Source organism: Myxocyprinus asiaticus, chromosome 44 (genome assembly GCF_019703515.2).
Source record: "Myxocyprinus asiaticus isolate MX2 ecotype Aquarium Trade chromosome 44, UBuf_Myxa_2, whole genome shotgun sequence".
NCBI classification, from domain to species: Eukaryota; Metazoa; Chordata; class Actinopteri; order Cypriniformes; family Catostomidae; genus Myxocyprinus; species Myxocyprinus asiaticus.
In genome coordinates this window covers 258,868-274,642 of record NC_059387.1, presented here as the reverse complement: position 1 = coordinate 274,642, position 15,775 = coordinate 258,868, and the positions used below count along the sequence as shown (strand labels likewise).

Here is a 15,775-nt window from a genome sequence, read left to right as displayed (position 1 = left end):
TGTGAATGTGAAACATGGTAAATGTTTACCCCCCAAGTTTCTGAAGTTCTGAGCCATATTAGATATTAATTATTGTAAATTATTATCTAGGGTGTAATATTTTTATGTTTTTTGCTTATTTTATCAGTTTCCTGGACAGAATCGAGTCTGTACTACAGAATGACTACACACCAACAGACCAGGTGAGGGCACTGTTGCACTGCTATCAATATCCAGTGTGTAGGTGTTTGTAGTGGCTGTGTGTTGTTTGTTTAATATTATTAGCTGTAGAGTCACGTGACCCCATGCGAGGATTGGACCTGTGAACGGCGAGCTCTGCGCACTTTACTAATTTTAACACTTTTAATAATATAAACCGGTAAGATTCTATACATTCTGTTCCATAACTGTTCTAGGAAGACAATATGTCAAAGAATTAAAAATCCTTGGGCTCTGGAGACATTAAAAACACTTACGTGTTCAAGCTGACACCCCCGAGCGGGCTGTGAGCCAGGGAGTCAATTTGGTCGGAGAGATGCGGGAAATGTGGCGAGAAATGCTGGGCATGTCGGCAATGCTGATGAAGGTCATTGCTGACTTGGTGAATCTTGCTGTGATATGTCAATCGATCACTGCCATGGAGGCACCTCCCTCTGAGGTGGTTACAAGAGTGTTGGATGTTGAGAAACGCATCGATTATCTGGAGTCATCGGAGAGGGAATTAGCTGCTAACCTGCTAGCATCCAAGGCGGCTTGGAGTTCGTTTGGGAAAAGTTGGAAGACCTTGAGAATCGTAATTGGCGAAACAACATCTGAAATGTTGGAATTCCTGAGAACGAAGAGGGCAGAGATATGGGGAAATTCCTAGATGAGCTCTTCCCGAGTCTGCTCGACATAACAGGCCATAAGCTGGAAATCAGAGTTCACAGAGTTCCAGCTCGGAGAACCGCTGAGGGAGACAGGCCCCAATCAATTCTGGCCAAATTTCTGAGATCATCCGAAAAAGATCTCCTGTTACGTGAGGCAAGGAGTAAAGGAAGGCTTTCTTGGAGGAACCACAATATTTTCATGTTCCCATGAAAATGACTTTGCGAATTTGACGAGAGAAACTTGATCGATTCAAGGAATGCAAGAAACTCTTACATTAATGGAAGGTCGCTTTTGCACTGATGTTCCCGGCCAAACTGAGAATAGATTCTAAGAATGGCGAGCAAAATATTTGCATGCCCACCACAAGCGATGTCCTTTATAATGTCAGTGGAATGAGCAAGTCATTGTGTGATGCTCTCGATGCAGCTGAGTGAGCCTGACTCACTGAACATTCTCTTGACTGTCAATTTGCCTATTTTGTTTCTTTTTGTGTTGGTTCCGCCTAGCGGCTGGAGTTTGTTTTGTGGAATAACACTCCTTCGGGACAGTTTGTGGATGAATCTGCACGCTCTTTGTGCTTATACCTCCCATTGGATGGAGTTTGTTTTCTGGAATATTTCTTGCAAACATTGGAGTGATTAGGGCATTTGTTGCTCTTGTGTAACAGCCAAGTGGGCCTGACTCACTGAACATTCTCTTGACTGTCCGAGAAAACTGAGCGCCTATTTTGTTTCTTTTTGTGTTGGTTCCACCTAGCGGCTGGAGTTTGTTAAATAGAATAACACTCCTTCAGGACAATTTGTGGATGAATCTCCACGTTCTTTGTGCTTATGCCTCCTATTGGATGGAGTTTGTTTTATAGATTATTTTCTGTTGTGTAATTCTGTCTAACAAAATTTGTTTGTTTGTTTCTGGGGGAAGTTCGGGGTTTGATTGTTGCCCTAATGTTGGAATGTGGTCTTTCTAATTTTATTTTTGACACACAATCTATTTTTTTCTAATAAATGTCAAAATGTCAGATGTTAGCATGATTGATTGTCTCTCTCCACATGGAATGTGAATGGGTTGGGGCATCCCATGAAAAGAAGGAAGGGTATTTCTTTTCTTAAACATAAGAAATATGATATAGTGTTTCTTCAAGAAACGCATCTTTCCCTGCAGGAAGCTGAAAAATTTGGGAAGATATGGGGTGGACATGTTTTCTTTAGTGCTGGCTCAAGTAAGAGCAATTCAAATATCTCAAACAGATTAAAGATAAATTAAGGAGAGTCATTATTGTTTTTGCAGAAATTCAGGGGCAAAGGTTGATTTTGGCTAATATTTACGCACCTAACGCTGATGATCAGGTCTTTGTTATAGATCTTGAAGGGATGTTGCAAGCCGCTGGCACCCCTCATGATATAATATTGGGAGGAGACTTTAATCTTTTAATGGACTCAGTCCTTGATCATAGTGAAGCAAAAGTGTGTAAGCCCCTTAGGGCAGCACTGACGCTTCACAGGATGTGCAAAATACTTAGTCTTACAGATATTTGGAGACTTTTGAACCCATCTGGTAGGGACTTTACATTTTTTTCATCAGTCCATAAAATGTATTCTAGAATATACTTTTTTTTTATATCTAAGTCCCTCATTTCATCTGTTGTGGGTTGCTCAATTGGAAACATCTTAGTCTCAGATCACGCCCTGGTGAGTTTAGAGGTGTTGCCACATATGGAGGAAAATAAATCATATAGTTGGCACTTTAATGTAACCCTTTTGCAAAATCCTGAATTTCAACAAATGTTAAAGGCTGAAATCAGTGTTTATATGGAGACCAACTGGTCCTCAGTATCCTCTGTGGCGTGGCTTGGGAGGCACTTAAGGCGGTTCTTAGGGGCCGGATCATACAGTATGCATCATTCACCAAAAAATCCAAAGCACGAGAACTCATGGAGTTGGAAGGGAATATTAAAAGTGCCAAGGCAGAGCTGAAGCACCAAATGTTGTCTAATGGCCTCAGAGAATTGACCCGTTTGAAATACAGATATAATACTATTTTGTTGCGGAAGATGAAGTTTTGGCTATTCGGGGCAAGACAGTCATACTTTGAGTTGGGGGACAAAGCAGGGAAGCTTTTGGCTAGATATATAAAGCAGAGATAGTCTTTTTCTGCCATTCCCTCAGTGAAATCTGCTGGTGCTGAAATTTTTACCTTGGCCATTGATATTAATAATGCTTTTAAAGAATACTATCTTGATCTTTATATTTCCACATCTTTGTCTACTGATGAAGATATTAGAAACATTGTGGAACCATTAGAACTCCCTAAACCGACGACTGAGAAAAAAATTCTCTTGATTCTGAGATAATCTTGGAAGAGCTTGGCGAGGTAATTTGCTTTGCCACTGAATTTTTTAGATCTTATGCTACAGAACTGGCTCCACTTTTGCTAGAAGTTTATACGGAATCATTAAAGAATGGAAAGCTTCTGCCAACCATGACACAAGCCTGGATCAGTCTGATACTTAAAAAGGACAAAGATCCAAGCGAGTGTAAGAGTTACCGTCCAATTTCACTGATCCATTTAGATGTAAAAATACTGTCAAAAATTCTGGCTAACTGATTAAGTAAAGTTATGACATCTCTTATAAATATAGATCAGGTGGGGTTTATTCGGGGCCGCAGCTCTTCTGATAATATTAGGCGTTTCATCAATATCATGTGGTCAGTGGCAAATGATCAGGCTCCGGTCGCTGCCATCTCACTTGACGCCGAAAAGGCGTTTGATATGGAAGAATGGGATTATCTTTTAAAGATTTTGGAAATGTACGGGGAATACTTTTATTGGATAGATTAAGTTACTTTATAGACACCCGGTAGCAGCGGTACAAACAAATGGATTAATTTCAGATTATTTTACTCTGGATAGGGGCACCCGGCAGGGTTGCGTTCTTTCCCCATTATTGTTCTGTCTTGCCCTGGAACCATTAGCAGCCGTGATAAGAAAGGAGGATGATTTTCCAGGGGTGGTGGCAGGAGGTATGGTGCATAAGCTTTTGCTTTATGCAGATGATATTTTATTATTCGGCTCCGACCCCTCTAGATCTATGCCTTGCCTCCACAGAATTATTAATTCCTTTTCTAAGTTCTCAGGATACAGAGTCAGTTGGTCTAAATCCGAAGCTTTGGCTCTGACAGCATACTGCCCAGTAACATCTTTTCAGCCGGGCGCCTTCCAGTGGCCCAAAAAGGGCATTAAATATTTGGGCATTTTATTCCCAGCAAATTTATCTTATTTAGCTAGTTAATTTTGACCCCTTAATAAAAAAGGTTTGCGAGCAATGTGGGCAGTTGGGCTTCATTACATTTATCTGTATGATTGGGAAGGTTAATGTTATTAAGATTAATTGTATTCCAAAATTCAACTACCTGTTACAGTTTCTCACTATAGATGTCCCCCTCTCTTTTTTTTCAAGCAATTTGATAGCATAGCGAAGTCCTTCATTTGGAATGGTAAATGTCCCAGATTACATTTCAGTAAATTGCATAGGCCGACTGACAAAGGTGGGCTAGACCTACCCAAGATTTTGTTTTATTATTATGCATTCGGTCTCAGACATTTGGGTCATTGGTCGCTTCCACCTAAGAGGGCCCCTCCCTGGTTCTGTATTGAACAGGAAGTGAGGCATCAGTGTATTACTCCCTGCTAATTCAGAGTCTGGGGGATGGAGCTTCGGCTTCCCTCAAGAGATTATGGGAGAAAGATCTAAACATGGTATTGGAGGAGGGAGCATGGGCTAGGATTAAAAAACAAACATCAAGTCTACATCTAGAGATGCAAGGGTGTGACTTATGCAATTTAAGATTTTACATTGTTTCTGTTGGACCCCCTCTAGATTGTATAGTCTTGTTCTGAAAGACACACCCACCTACTGGCGATGCCAATCAGAAGATGGGGACAAAACCCATGTTTTTTGTTGGTGTGTTAAGATCCAAGAATTTTGGTTGAGGGTTCAAAGTTTTATGTGTGATGTATTGGACACTCAAATTTCATTTTGCCCCAGACTCATCAGCAGTCATTAATATAGGAGATAAATACATAAAAAATTGTGTCCAAGCCAGTGTTATGATCGGCAGACAGATTGATCTTAGGGGGTGGAAGTCAGCTGGAGCTCCCTCATTTCAAGAGTGGTGCACAGAGATGGGGAGGGTGGCGGCATTCGAGGAAATGTCACGTAGAAGGCTAGGCAATTTAGATTAATTGAAAGATTCATAAAAAATGGGGCAGCAATTTGGCCATCTTGGAGGGCTCTCAGGGAGGGGCAGTGGAGAAGAGAGGTGTAGTTTAAATGTGTGTGATTTTTATATATATATATATATATATATTTTTTTTTTTTTTTTTTTTTTTTTGGTGTATACTCAAGTGTGACCACAGGGATATTTGTTGAGGGTCAGGTAGGGGTTGGGGATTGGGAGGGGGAAAGGGAATAATGGGGGTCAAATGTTGATTCTGTGAATATATGTTTTGCTTTTCTTTGTCAATTGTGTGAATCAATAAAAAGTGTTAATCAGAAAAATATTATTAGCTGTATTTATTTTCATTATGATGATGATTTTTTTAAGGGTTTGCCCATTTCTTTCAGGATTTGCTGAGGTGTCGTGTGTTGACTTCAGGGATTTTCGAAACTCGATTTCAAGTAGACAAAGTCAACTTTCAGTAAGTCAACATGATGACATTTTACATAGATATGAAGCATCAGTTTAATGATAACAGTGGGGTCCAAAGGTCTGATACCACATTGAATGTATGGAAATAAGCAGACAGTTTTAGAATAGAAAAAACAAATTAATAAGGAAGAAATATTTTTGGTTACACTATTGCACTATTGCTAGGTTACTAATCAAAAGTAAGCTAATTTATGACATTGACCATATTAACTACTGTACAGATGGTCTGATTTCCTTGTTTCCATGATGCACACAAGATGCCTTTTGCAACATTCTCATATCATGCTGGATAACAGAATCATAACGTTTTGTTCATCCTGTCGTTAGCAAAAAAGGCACATACCGAATACTGAGAAATTCTCAAATTCGTGTTTCTTTTTTAAAATTAATTTTACACTTGGATTGTTTATCTGATCATTTAATTTATAATGAAAAATGTTTTATTAAATTAGAGAAGAAAGCAAAATGGTACCATTTCCACTAGTGGTACTAGACATTTGGAATTCACTGTATATAACTTACATTTTATTGAAGTTTTGAACATTTTTTTAAATGTATGAAATTTCTTAACCACAAACTTATTTTTCAATTGTCTCTCTCTCTCTGTGTTTGTGTCAGTATGTTTGATGTGGGTGGTCAGAGAGATGAGAGGAGGAAATGGATTCAGTGCTTTAATGGTGAGTGTAGATTCTTATTGGGTGATTCTCACAAAACTTGTCCAAAAATTTCCTGGTCACATTTAAAACCAAATCAATGCAAACAAAATATAAAAATATATTTTTCACAAAGAAAATGAAGCCTTATTGCATTGTGATTTTTTTATTTATTTTTTGGCATTGTGACATTATTTTCAGGACACTTCAGCACATTTTTATTGTCATTACCGTAACACATCGTTTTACTTCTACTATTCCAATTGTATTCAAAGAAGATTTTCAGTAATGAAAACTGGGAGATGGGGGGTGAATGTGCATAATTGTCATTTAAAATATTGTCACAATGTAAAAAATGAAGACAGGCTTCATTTTCTATATGCGATATACTGTGTACAGTATATATATATAAATATATATTAGGGATTGGACAATATATCGAATTTCGATATATCGCGAACCAAAAAAATTACAAACCATATTGTGGCAAAACTCGATATTTTGACATTTTAAACGTTGTTTTTTGTCCATGTTATCATAAATGAAATGACCCGTTAAACATTATAATCTCTCTGTCGCTTGATTTTACCCCTACTGTGCTTTTTTCTGCACTGTTTACAGAGTTCACACTAGGTCCTTGAAGTGCTTAAAGTGCCTGAATTTAGTTTTTAGAAATTTAAATACTGGAATACCTGGCAAAACCTTGTTTTGTTGAAAAGTGCTTGAGATTGAGTCGCGTGGTGCCATGTGAGTGTCGGACGTGTGAACAGCGAGCTCTGCACACTTTGCTAGTTTTAATACTTTTATGTCATAAGAGATTCGATACACTCATCCTTTTTTTTTTTTTTTTTTGTAATTAACATTTTTTATTGATTCCTACAAAACATAAACAAAACATTATATATATATATATATATATATATATATATATATATGGAATCAACATTTAAACCCCACAACCACCCCTCCCAGTCCCACACCCTGACCCCCAACAAACATCCCTGTAGTCACATAAGAGTATATACACATGATTTGGGGTTAAGCTATAAACTCGAGGCAACATTTAAATAAATGTCCGAATGAAACACTCTGGACACTTTTGTCCATACCGAGTGCAAATGCGAGAAAATGGGATGTAACTTAACTTCTCCAATTAGTTTGATAGAAAGGCTTTGCAATGGCGAAATAGGGGAAAGAACTTCCTGTTCAATATTAAACCAGGGAGGGGCTCTCTCAGGTGGACACAACCAATGAGCCAAATGTCTGAGACCGAACGCATAATAATAAAACAAAATCTTGGGTAGGCCTAGCCCTCCTTTATCAATCAGCCTATGCATCTTACTGAAATATAATCTGGGACATTTCACATTCCAAATGAAGGACTTTGCTATGGTAACAAATTGCTTGAAATAAGAGAGGGGAATATCTATAGGGAGTGACTGTAGCAGGTAGTTGAATTTTGGAATACAATTCATTTTAATAACATTAACCTTCCCAATCATTGATAAATGTACTCTAACTAAATCACACAAATTTGCTGGGAATAAAATACCCAAATACTTAATGCCCTGTTTGGGCCACTGGAAGGTGCCCGGCTAAAAAGCCATTATTGGTCAGTACGCTGTCAGTGCCAAAGCTTCAGATTTAGACCAATTAACTCTGTATCCCGAGAACTTAGAAAAGGAATTAATAATTCTGTGGAGGCAAGGCATAGATCTAGTAGGGTCAGAGACGAGTAATAAAATATCATATGCGTAAAGCAGAAGCTTATGCGCCACACCTCCCGCCATCACCCCTGGAATATCATCCTCCTTTCTTATCGCGGCTTCTAATGGTTCCAGGGCAAGACAGAACAATAATGGGGAAAGAAGGCAACCATGCCGGGTGCCCCTATCCAGAGTAAAATAATCTGAAATTAATCCATTAGTTTGTACCGCCGCTACTGGGTGTCTATAAAGTAACTTAATCCACCCAATAAAAGTATTCCTGCACCCATATATTTCCAAAATCTTAAAAAGATAATCCCATTCTACCATATCAAACGCCTTTTCGGTGTCAAGTAAGATGGCCGCTAGACTGATCATTCGCCACTGACCACATGATATTGATGAAATGCCTAATGTTATCAGAAGAGCTGCGGCCCTGAATAAACCCCACCTGATCTGTATGTATAAGAGATGTCATAACTTTACTTAATCAGTTAGCCAGAATTTTTGACAATATTTTTACGTCTAGTGGATCAGTGAAATTGGATGGTAACTCTTACACTCACTTGGATCTTTGTCCTTTTTAAGAATTAGACTGATCTGGGCTTGTGTCATGGTTGGAGGAATCTTTCCATTGTTTAATTATTCCATATAAACTTCTAATAAAAGTGGAGCCAGTTCTGTAGCATAAGATCTAAAAAATTCAGTGGCAAAACCATCTGGCCCCGGAGCCTTGCCTGTAGGCAAGGCCTTAATTACCTTGTCAAGCTCCTCCATGGTTATCTCAGAATCAAGAGAATTGTTTTGCTCAGTCGTCAGCTTAGGGAGTTCTAATGGTTCCACAAAGTTCATCGGTAGATGAAGATGTGGAACAATAAAGATAAAGAAAGAATTCTTTAAAAGCATTATTAATATCAATGGCTGAGGTAAATATTTAATCATCAGAAGATTTCAGTGAGGGAATGGTAGAAAAAGACTCTCTCTGCTTTCTATATCTAGCCAAATGCTTCCCTACTTTGTCCCCCGACTCAAAGTATGACTGTCTTGCCCTGAATAGCCAAAACTCCACCTTCTGTGACAAAATAGTATTATATCTATATTTCAATCGGGTCAATTCTCTGAGGCCATCAGACGACATTCGGCGCTTCAGCTCTGCCTCGGCACTTTTAATATTCCCTTCCAACTCCACGAGTCCTCATGCTTTGAATTTTTTTATGAATGATCCATACTGTATGATCTGATCCCTAAGAACCACCTTAAGTGCCTCCCAAGCCACGCCCACAGAGGATACTGAGGACCAGTTGGTCTCCATATAAACATTGATTTCAGCCTTTAACATTTGTTGGAAATCAAGATTTTGCAAAAGGGATACATTAAAGTGCCAACTATATGATTTATTTTTCTCCGTATGTGGCAACACCTCTAAACTCACCAGGACGTGATCTGAGACTAAGATGTTTCCAATTGAGCAATCCACAACAGATGAAATGAGGGACTTAGATATAAAAAAAAAATCTATTCTAGAAAAAATCTTATGGACTGATGAAAAAACTTTATAGTCCCTCCCAGATGGGTTTAAAAGTCTCCAAATATCTGTTAGACCAAGATGTTTACACATCCTGTGAAGCTTCGATGTTGCTGTAGGGGGCTTGCACACTTTTGTTTCACTATGATCAAGGACTGAATCTATCAATAGATTAAAGTCTCCTCCCAATATTATATCATGAGGGGTGCCAACGGTTTGCAACATCCCTTCAAGATCTATAAAAAAACCCTGATCATCAGCGTTAGGTACGTAAATATTAGCCAAAATCAACCTTTGCCCCTGAATTTCTTCTAAAACAATAATGACTCTTCCTAATTTATCTTTACTCTGTTTGAGACATTTGAATTGTAGATGTTTACTTATCAATGTAATGACTCCCCTGCTCTTACTTGAGCTAGCACTAAAGAAAAAATATCTTACCCCATATCTTACCAAATTTTTCAGCTTCCTGCAGGGAAAGATGCATTTCTTGAAGAAACACTAGATCATATTTCTTACATTTAAGAAAAAAAATAACCTTCCTTCTTTTTATGGGGTGCCCCAACCCATTCACATTCCACGTGGAGAGAGACAATCCACTCATATTAACATTTGACATTTTGACATATTAGAAAAAATAGATTGTGTTAAAAATGAAATTATAAAGACCACATTCCAACTTTAGTGCAACAGTCAAACCCTGAACTTCCCAACCAAACAAGCAGAATAAAGAAAAACATGCGCATTAACCCTCTAAACAGAAACAGTCCATGTATGCCTACGAGAGCCCCCACGACAGCTTTGCCATCGGATTGCTCAAGTCCGGTGCTTTTGTACAAATTTTGTGAGACAGAAGTACATAAAAGAAAATAATCTATAAAGCAAACTCCAGCCAATAGGCAGAATAAAAGCAAAGAACATGTAGATTCATTCACAAAACAGTACTGAAGGTGTGTTTCTACACAATACAAACTCCAGTCGCTAGTGGAACCAGCACACAAAGAAAAAAGAAAAAGAAAAAAAGCTGTTCAGTTTCCTTGGACAGTCAAACGAATGGCCAGTGCAGCAGATGACCTAATCCTTCCAATGTCCTGCAAAAAATTAGATCTGTGCCTTGCCTCCACAGAATTATTAATTCCTTTTCTAAGTTCTCAGGATACAGAGTCAATTGGTCTAAATCCGAAGCTTTGGCTCTGACAGCATACTGCCCAGTAACAGCTTTTCAGCCGGGCGTCTTCCAGTGGCCCAAACAGGGCATTAAGTGTTTGGGCATTTTATTCCCTGCAAGTTTGTGTGATTTAGTTAGAGTTAATTTTGACCCCTTAATAAAAAGGTTTTCGAGCAATGTGGGCAGGTGGGTTTCCTAACATTTATCTATGATTGGGAAGGTTAATGTTATTAAAGTGAATTGTATTCCAAAATTCAACTACCTGCTACAGTCTTTCCCTGTAGATGTCCCCCTCTCTTATTTCAAGCAGTTTGATAGCATAGCTATAGTAAGTCCTTCATTTGGAATGGTAAGCATCCCAGATTGCATTTCAATAAGTTACATAGGCCGATTGACAAAGGTGGGCTAGACCTACCCAAGATTTTGTTTTATTATTATGCATTTGGCTCATTGGTCCCTTCCACCTGAGAGAGCCCCTCCCTGGTTTTGTACTGAACTGGAAGTTATTGCCCCTATTTTGCCATTGCAAAGCCTTTCTATTAAACTAACTTGAGAAGTTAAGTTATACCCTGTTATCTCGAATTTGCACTCGGTATGGACACAAATGTCCAGAGTGTTTAATTCGGACATTTATTTAAATGTAGCCTCGAGCATATGGCTAAACCGAAAATTATGTATTAATAAGTCCCCTTTCTGCTAGCCAGAGTGGATTGTGAGGGAGGTTTATACACTTGGTGACCTATATGAGTGTGGTGTTGAGATCTTTTGAAAATTTGGTTCAACATATTGGGATTCACAGATCTCAATTTTATAGGTATTTACAGCTGCGCCACCTGCTCTGTACTATTTTGGGGAGTAGCATACACCCCCCTAAAGTGGCAGATACTCTGGAAATGGTGATTACTGCTTTTGGAAAAGGTCATGAGGCATCAGTGTATTACTCCCTGCTAATTCAGAGTCTGGGGGACGGAGCTTTAACTTCTATTAAGAGATTTTGGGAGAAAGTATTAAACTTGGTATTGGAGGAGGGAGTGTGGGCTAGGATTCTAAAAAATGTCAAGTCTGCATCTAGGGATGCAAGGATGCACCTTATGCAATTCAAGATTTTACATATATTCTATTGGACCCCCTTTAGATTGTATAGGCTTGGTCACACCCGCCTGCTGGCGATGCCAATCGGAGGATGGAGACACAGCCCTTGTTTTTTGGTGGTGTGTTGAGATCCAGGAATTTTGGTTGAAGGTTCAGAGTTTTATGTGTGACGTGTTGGGCACTTGGATTTCGTTTTGCCCCAGACTCTGTGTTTTTGGCGATGGGGCGGTCATCGATGTTGGGAATACTCACATAAAAAAAATTGGGTTCTGACCAGTGTAATGATCGCCAGGCAAATTATTTTAAGGGGATGGAGGTCGGCTCCCATTTCAGGAGTGGTGCACTGAGATGGGGAGGGTGGCGGCATTCGAGGAAATGTTATGTAGAAGGCTGGGGAATTTAGATTCATTTGATGGGAAATGGGGCAGCTATTTGGCCTTCTTGGAGGGCTCTCGGGGAAGGGCAGTGGAGAGAGAAGTATAGTTTTAAATGTGACCACAGGGATGTTTGTTGAGGGTCAGGATGGGGTTGAGGATTGGGAGGGGTAATAGTGGGGGTTAAATGTTGATTTTGTGAATATATGTTTTGCTTTTCTTTGTCAATTGTATGAATCAATAAAAACTGTTAATCAGAAGAAATAATATTAATTGATTAACTGTAAACATTTTATATATTTTTTTTATTTAAAATGTGATAATAATCAAGACTAACATATTACAAAAAAAATAAACATGTTCACATAGTTTTTCAGGACTACTGCTTGTTCTACACCTGATCAGCCTAAACGTAGTCCGCTGTTTTTGAAGGCTTATTTGTTTGTGATCTTTTCTTGCAGTGAAATGTATATGAGAAACTCTATTATTTAAACTTTGAGCATTTAATTTGTGTATTTTGATGAGAAAAATGCATTTTGCACAAGCATTAAAAAAAAAAAAAAAAAAAACATTTATGCCATACTTTATCATTTAAGTGTTATCGTATCGAATTGACATAATATCGAATCGTGAACCTCATATTGCCATATTGTCCCATCCCTAATATACACATATATATATATATATATATACACACACACACACACACACACACACACACACACACACACACACACACACACACTTGTGGCCAAAAGTTTGGAATAATGTACAGATTTTGCTCTTATGGAAAGAAATTGGTACTTGTATCCACCAAAGTGCCATTCAGCTGATCACAATCAGGGCTCAATGCTAAGGATTGTTTCTACTGGCCCAGTCAGGCCAGTGCTTCAGATTTTTACTGGCCCTGCCAAAATTTTCACTGGCCCCAACACAAAAATGATAAATAGCTGTTTTTACCATCATGGCTTTAAAAATGTGTCCAAAGATAAATATTTTTTACATATATTATGTTTTTAAGACAATGTCCCACAAAATTGAATCACATTTATAATTTGCAAGATATGATTTATGCCTTATGTAATCCCATATAAGCACTTTACAGATATAAATTCATAAATACATCATATTAACCTCAGCCGTCCTGCCATTTACACACAAGTTTTTAAGTGAAGAGTTCTGTTGTGCAGATGATGTGTTTTCGGTCACCCATTTAGTCATGCAACTTTTGGCCATGTGTAGTGTATTCACACACAGGATCAAAGATTTAATCACTGAGTTAAAGATGTGATTATTGGCTGAATGTAATAAACATATGGATCCCTGAGAAGAGACTTGCTACCAAATCGGTTGTTACGTGTAATATACATTAGGGAGATATTAGGCCTAATCTGTGAATTAAGAATGTGTATATAACATAAAATCAGACGACCTAAAGACCAACACAAACTGATGCACAAAGCACAAAAACAAAAATACCTGTACGGTCCAGAAATGAGAATTGTAACTGGTGTTTCATGAGGATGATATGAAGTAGACTGTTTTGAATATTCATCTTCACCCTTCAATTAAACAGCTCTGATAATAATAGCCTAATAGCCATAGTGATCTTGCTTCTTTTCATATCAAACGCCATTATAATGACGAATTAATGATTAAATTTGGAAACTAACCAAATTATATCTATGCTTACAATTTGGATACTGAGCAGCTCGTGATTTCCAGGCACATGCAAACTGGGGTTTAACAAAGTTTATTACGTTTCATTTGGCGCTTAATCTCTAAAGGCAAATTAATGAGAGAAAATTTGCTTTTTTACAGTGGGAATAAAACTTGCGCTCTGTGCCTTACTGAGAGCGCATGCACGTTAAACAGTCTACTCTGCACGGAGAGAGATGATGAGACATATGCACGGAGAGACATGGATTTTCAGTGCTATAGAATTAAACTGTTGATTTCTTGTGTTCCAGTGTGTGGATTACTGCTTTTCACCAACATGTAAAAATGAAAAATGTGGGGATTTCACGAACTGTGAACACGGTTTTCTTGCACTAATGTTATAAATGCAGCACTGGCATGATCGGGCAAGTGACAGTTCTAGCAACTGACTCGAATCTCTCTCACACTGGCCCTGGGCCATCGGGCAGTCCTTATTGTCGAGCCCTGACAATGTATAGTCAGGACATTAATAATGTGAAAAATTACTATTACAATTTGAAAACAATGTTCAGAAATTCTTAAACTACTTCAAAGAATTCTCTTATAGCTTTGCAGATCCTTGGCATTCTAACTGTCAGTTTGTCCAGATACTCAGGTGACATTTCACCCCACGCTTCCTGTAGCACTTGCCATAGATATGGCTATCTTGTTGGGCACTTCTTACGCACCTTACAGTCTAGCTGATCCCATAAAAGCTCAATGGGGTTAAGATCCATAACACTCTATTCCAATTATCTGTTGTCCAATGTCTGTGATTCTTTGCCCACTCTAATCTTTTCTTTTGGTTTTTCTGTTTCAAAAGTGGCTTTTCTTTGCAATTCTTCCCATAAGGCCTGCACCCCTGAGTCTTCTCTTTATTGTTGTACATGAAATTGGTGTTGAGCGGGTAGAATTCAATGAAGCTGTCAGCTGAGGACATGTGAGGCATCTATTTCTCAAACTAGAGACTCTGATGTACCTCTTGTTTAGTTGTACATCTGGGCTTTCCACATCTCTTTCTGTCCTTGTTAGGACCAGTTGTCCTTTCTCTTTGAAGACTGTAGTGTACACCTTTGTATGAAATCTTCAGTTTTTTGGCAATTTCAAGCATTGTATAGCCTTCATTCCTCAATACAATGACTGAATGACGAGTTTCTAGAAAAAGCTGTTTCTTTTTTGCCATTTTTTACCTAATATTGACCTTAAGATATGCCAGTCTATTGCCTACTGTGGCAACTCGAAAACAAACACAAAGACTTCATTCACTTCAAATGCTTCATTTAATGAACCAAATAGCTTTCAACTCTGTTTGATAATTTGGTATTAGAAAATCACAATTTAGCATGATTACTTAAGGGTAAGGTGTTGGAGTGATGGCTGCTGGAAATGGGGCCTGTCTAGATTTGATCAATACTGTTTTTTACATCAGTAAATCCTGACTATACTTTGTGATCAGTTGAATGTCACTTTGGTGAATGAAAGTACCAATTTGTTTCCATAAGAGCAAAATCTGTACATTATTCCAAACTTTTGGCCGCCATTGTGTATATATATATATATATATATATATATATATATATATATAAAGTCAGAAGTTTACATACACCTTAGCCAGATACATTTAAACTCAGTTTTTCACAATTCCTGACATTTAATCATAAAAAAGGATCACTTCTTTATTTTAAGAACGTGAAATGTCAGAATAATAGTAGAGAGAATGATTTATTTCAGCTTTTATTTCTTTCATCACATTCCCAGTGGGTCAGAAGTTTACATACACTTGGTTAGTGTTTGTTAGCATTGCCTTTAAATTGTTTAACTTGGGTCAAATGTGTTGGGTAGCCTTCCACAAGCTTCTCACAATAAGTTGCTGGAATTTTGGCCCATTCCTCCACACGGAACTGGTGTGACTGAATCAGATTTGTAGTCCTCCATGCTTTTTCAGTTCTGCCCTCAAATTTTCAATCAGACTGAGGTCAGGGCTTTGTGATGGCCACTCCA

At 38.2% G+C, this 15,775-nt stretch overlaps 1 protein-coding gene across 2 annotated transcripts in view; it reads left to right on the top strand.

Moving 5' to 3' along the window:
• The window catches only part of gnal (guanine nucleotide binding protein (G protein), alpha activating activity polypeptide, olfactory type), a 173,306-nt gene that overhangs the window by 124,628 nt on the left and 32,903 nt on the right, over positions 1-15,775 (top strand). For both annotated transcript variants that reach the window (XM_051686583.1, XM_051686584.1), the window contains 3 exons: positions 128-182; positions 5,474-5,547; positions 6,177-6,235. In XM_051686583.1, coding sequence (XP_051542543.1) covers positions 128-182; positions 5,474-5,547; positions 6,177-6,235 — 188 coding nt within the window. The remainder of the gene's footprint in view (positions 1-127; positions 183-5,473; positions 5,548-6,176; positions 6,236-15,775) is intronic.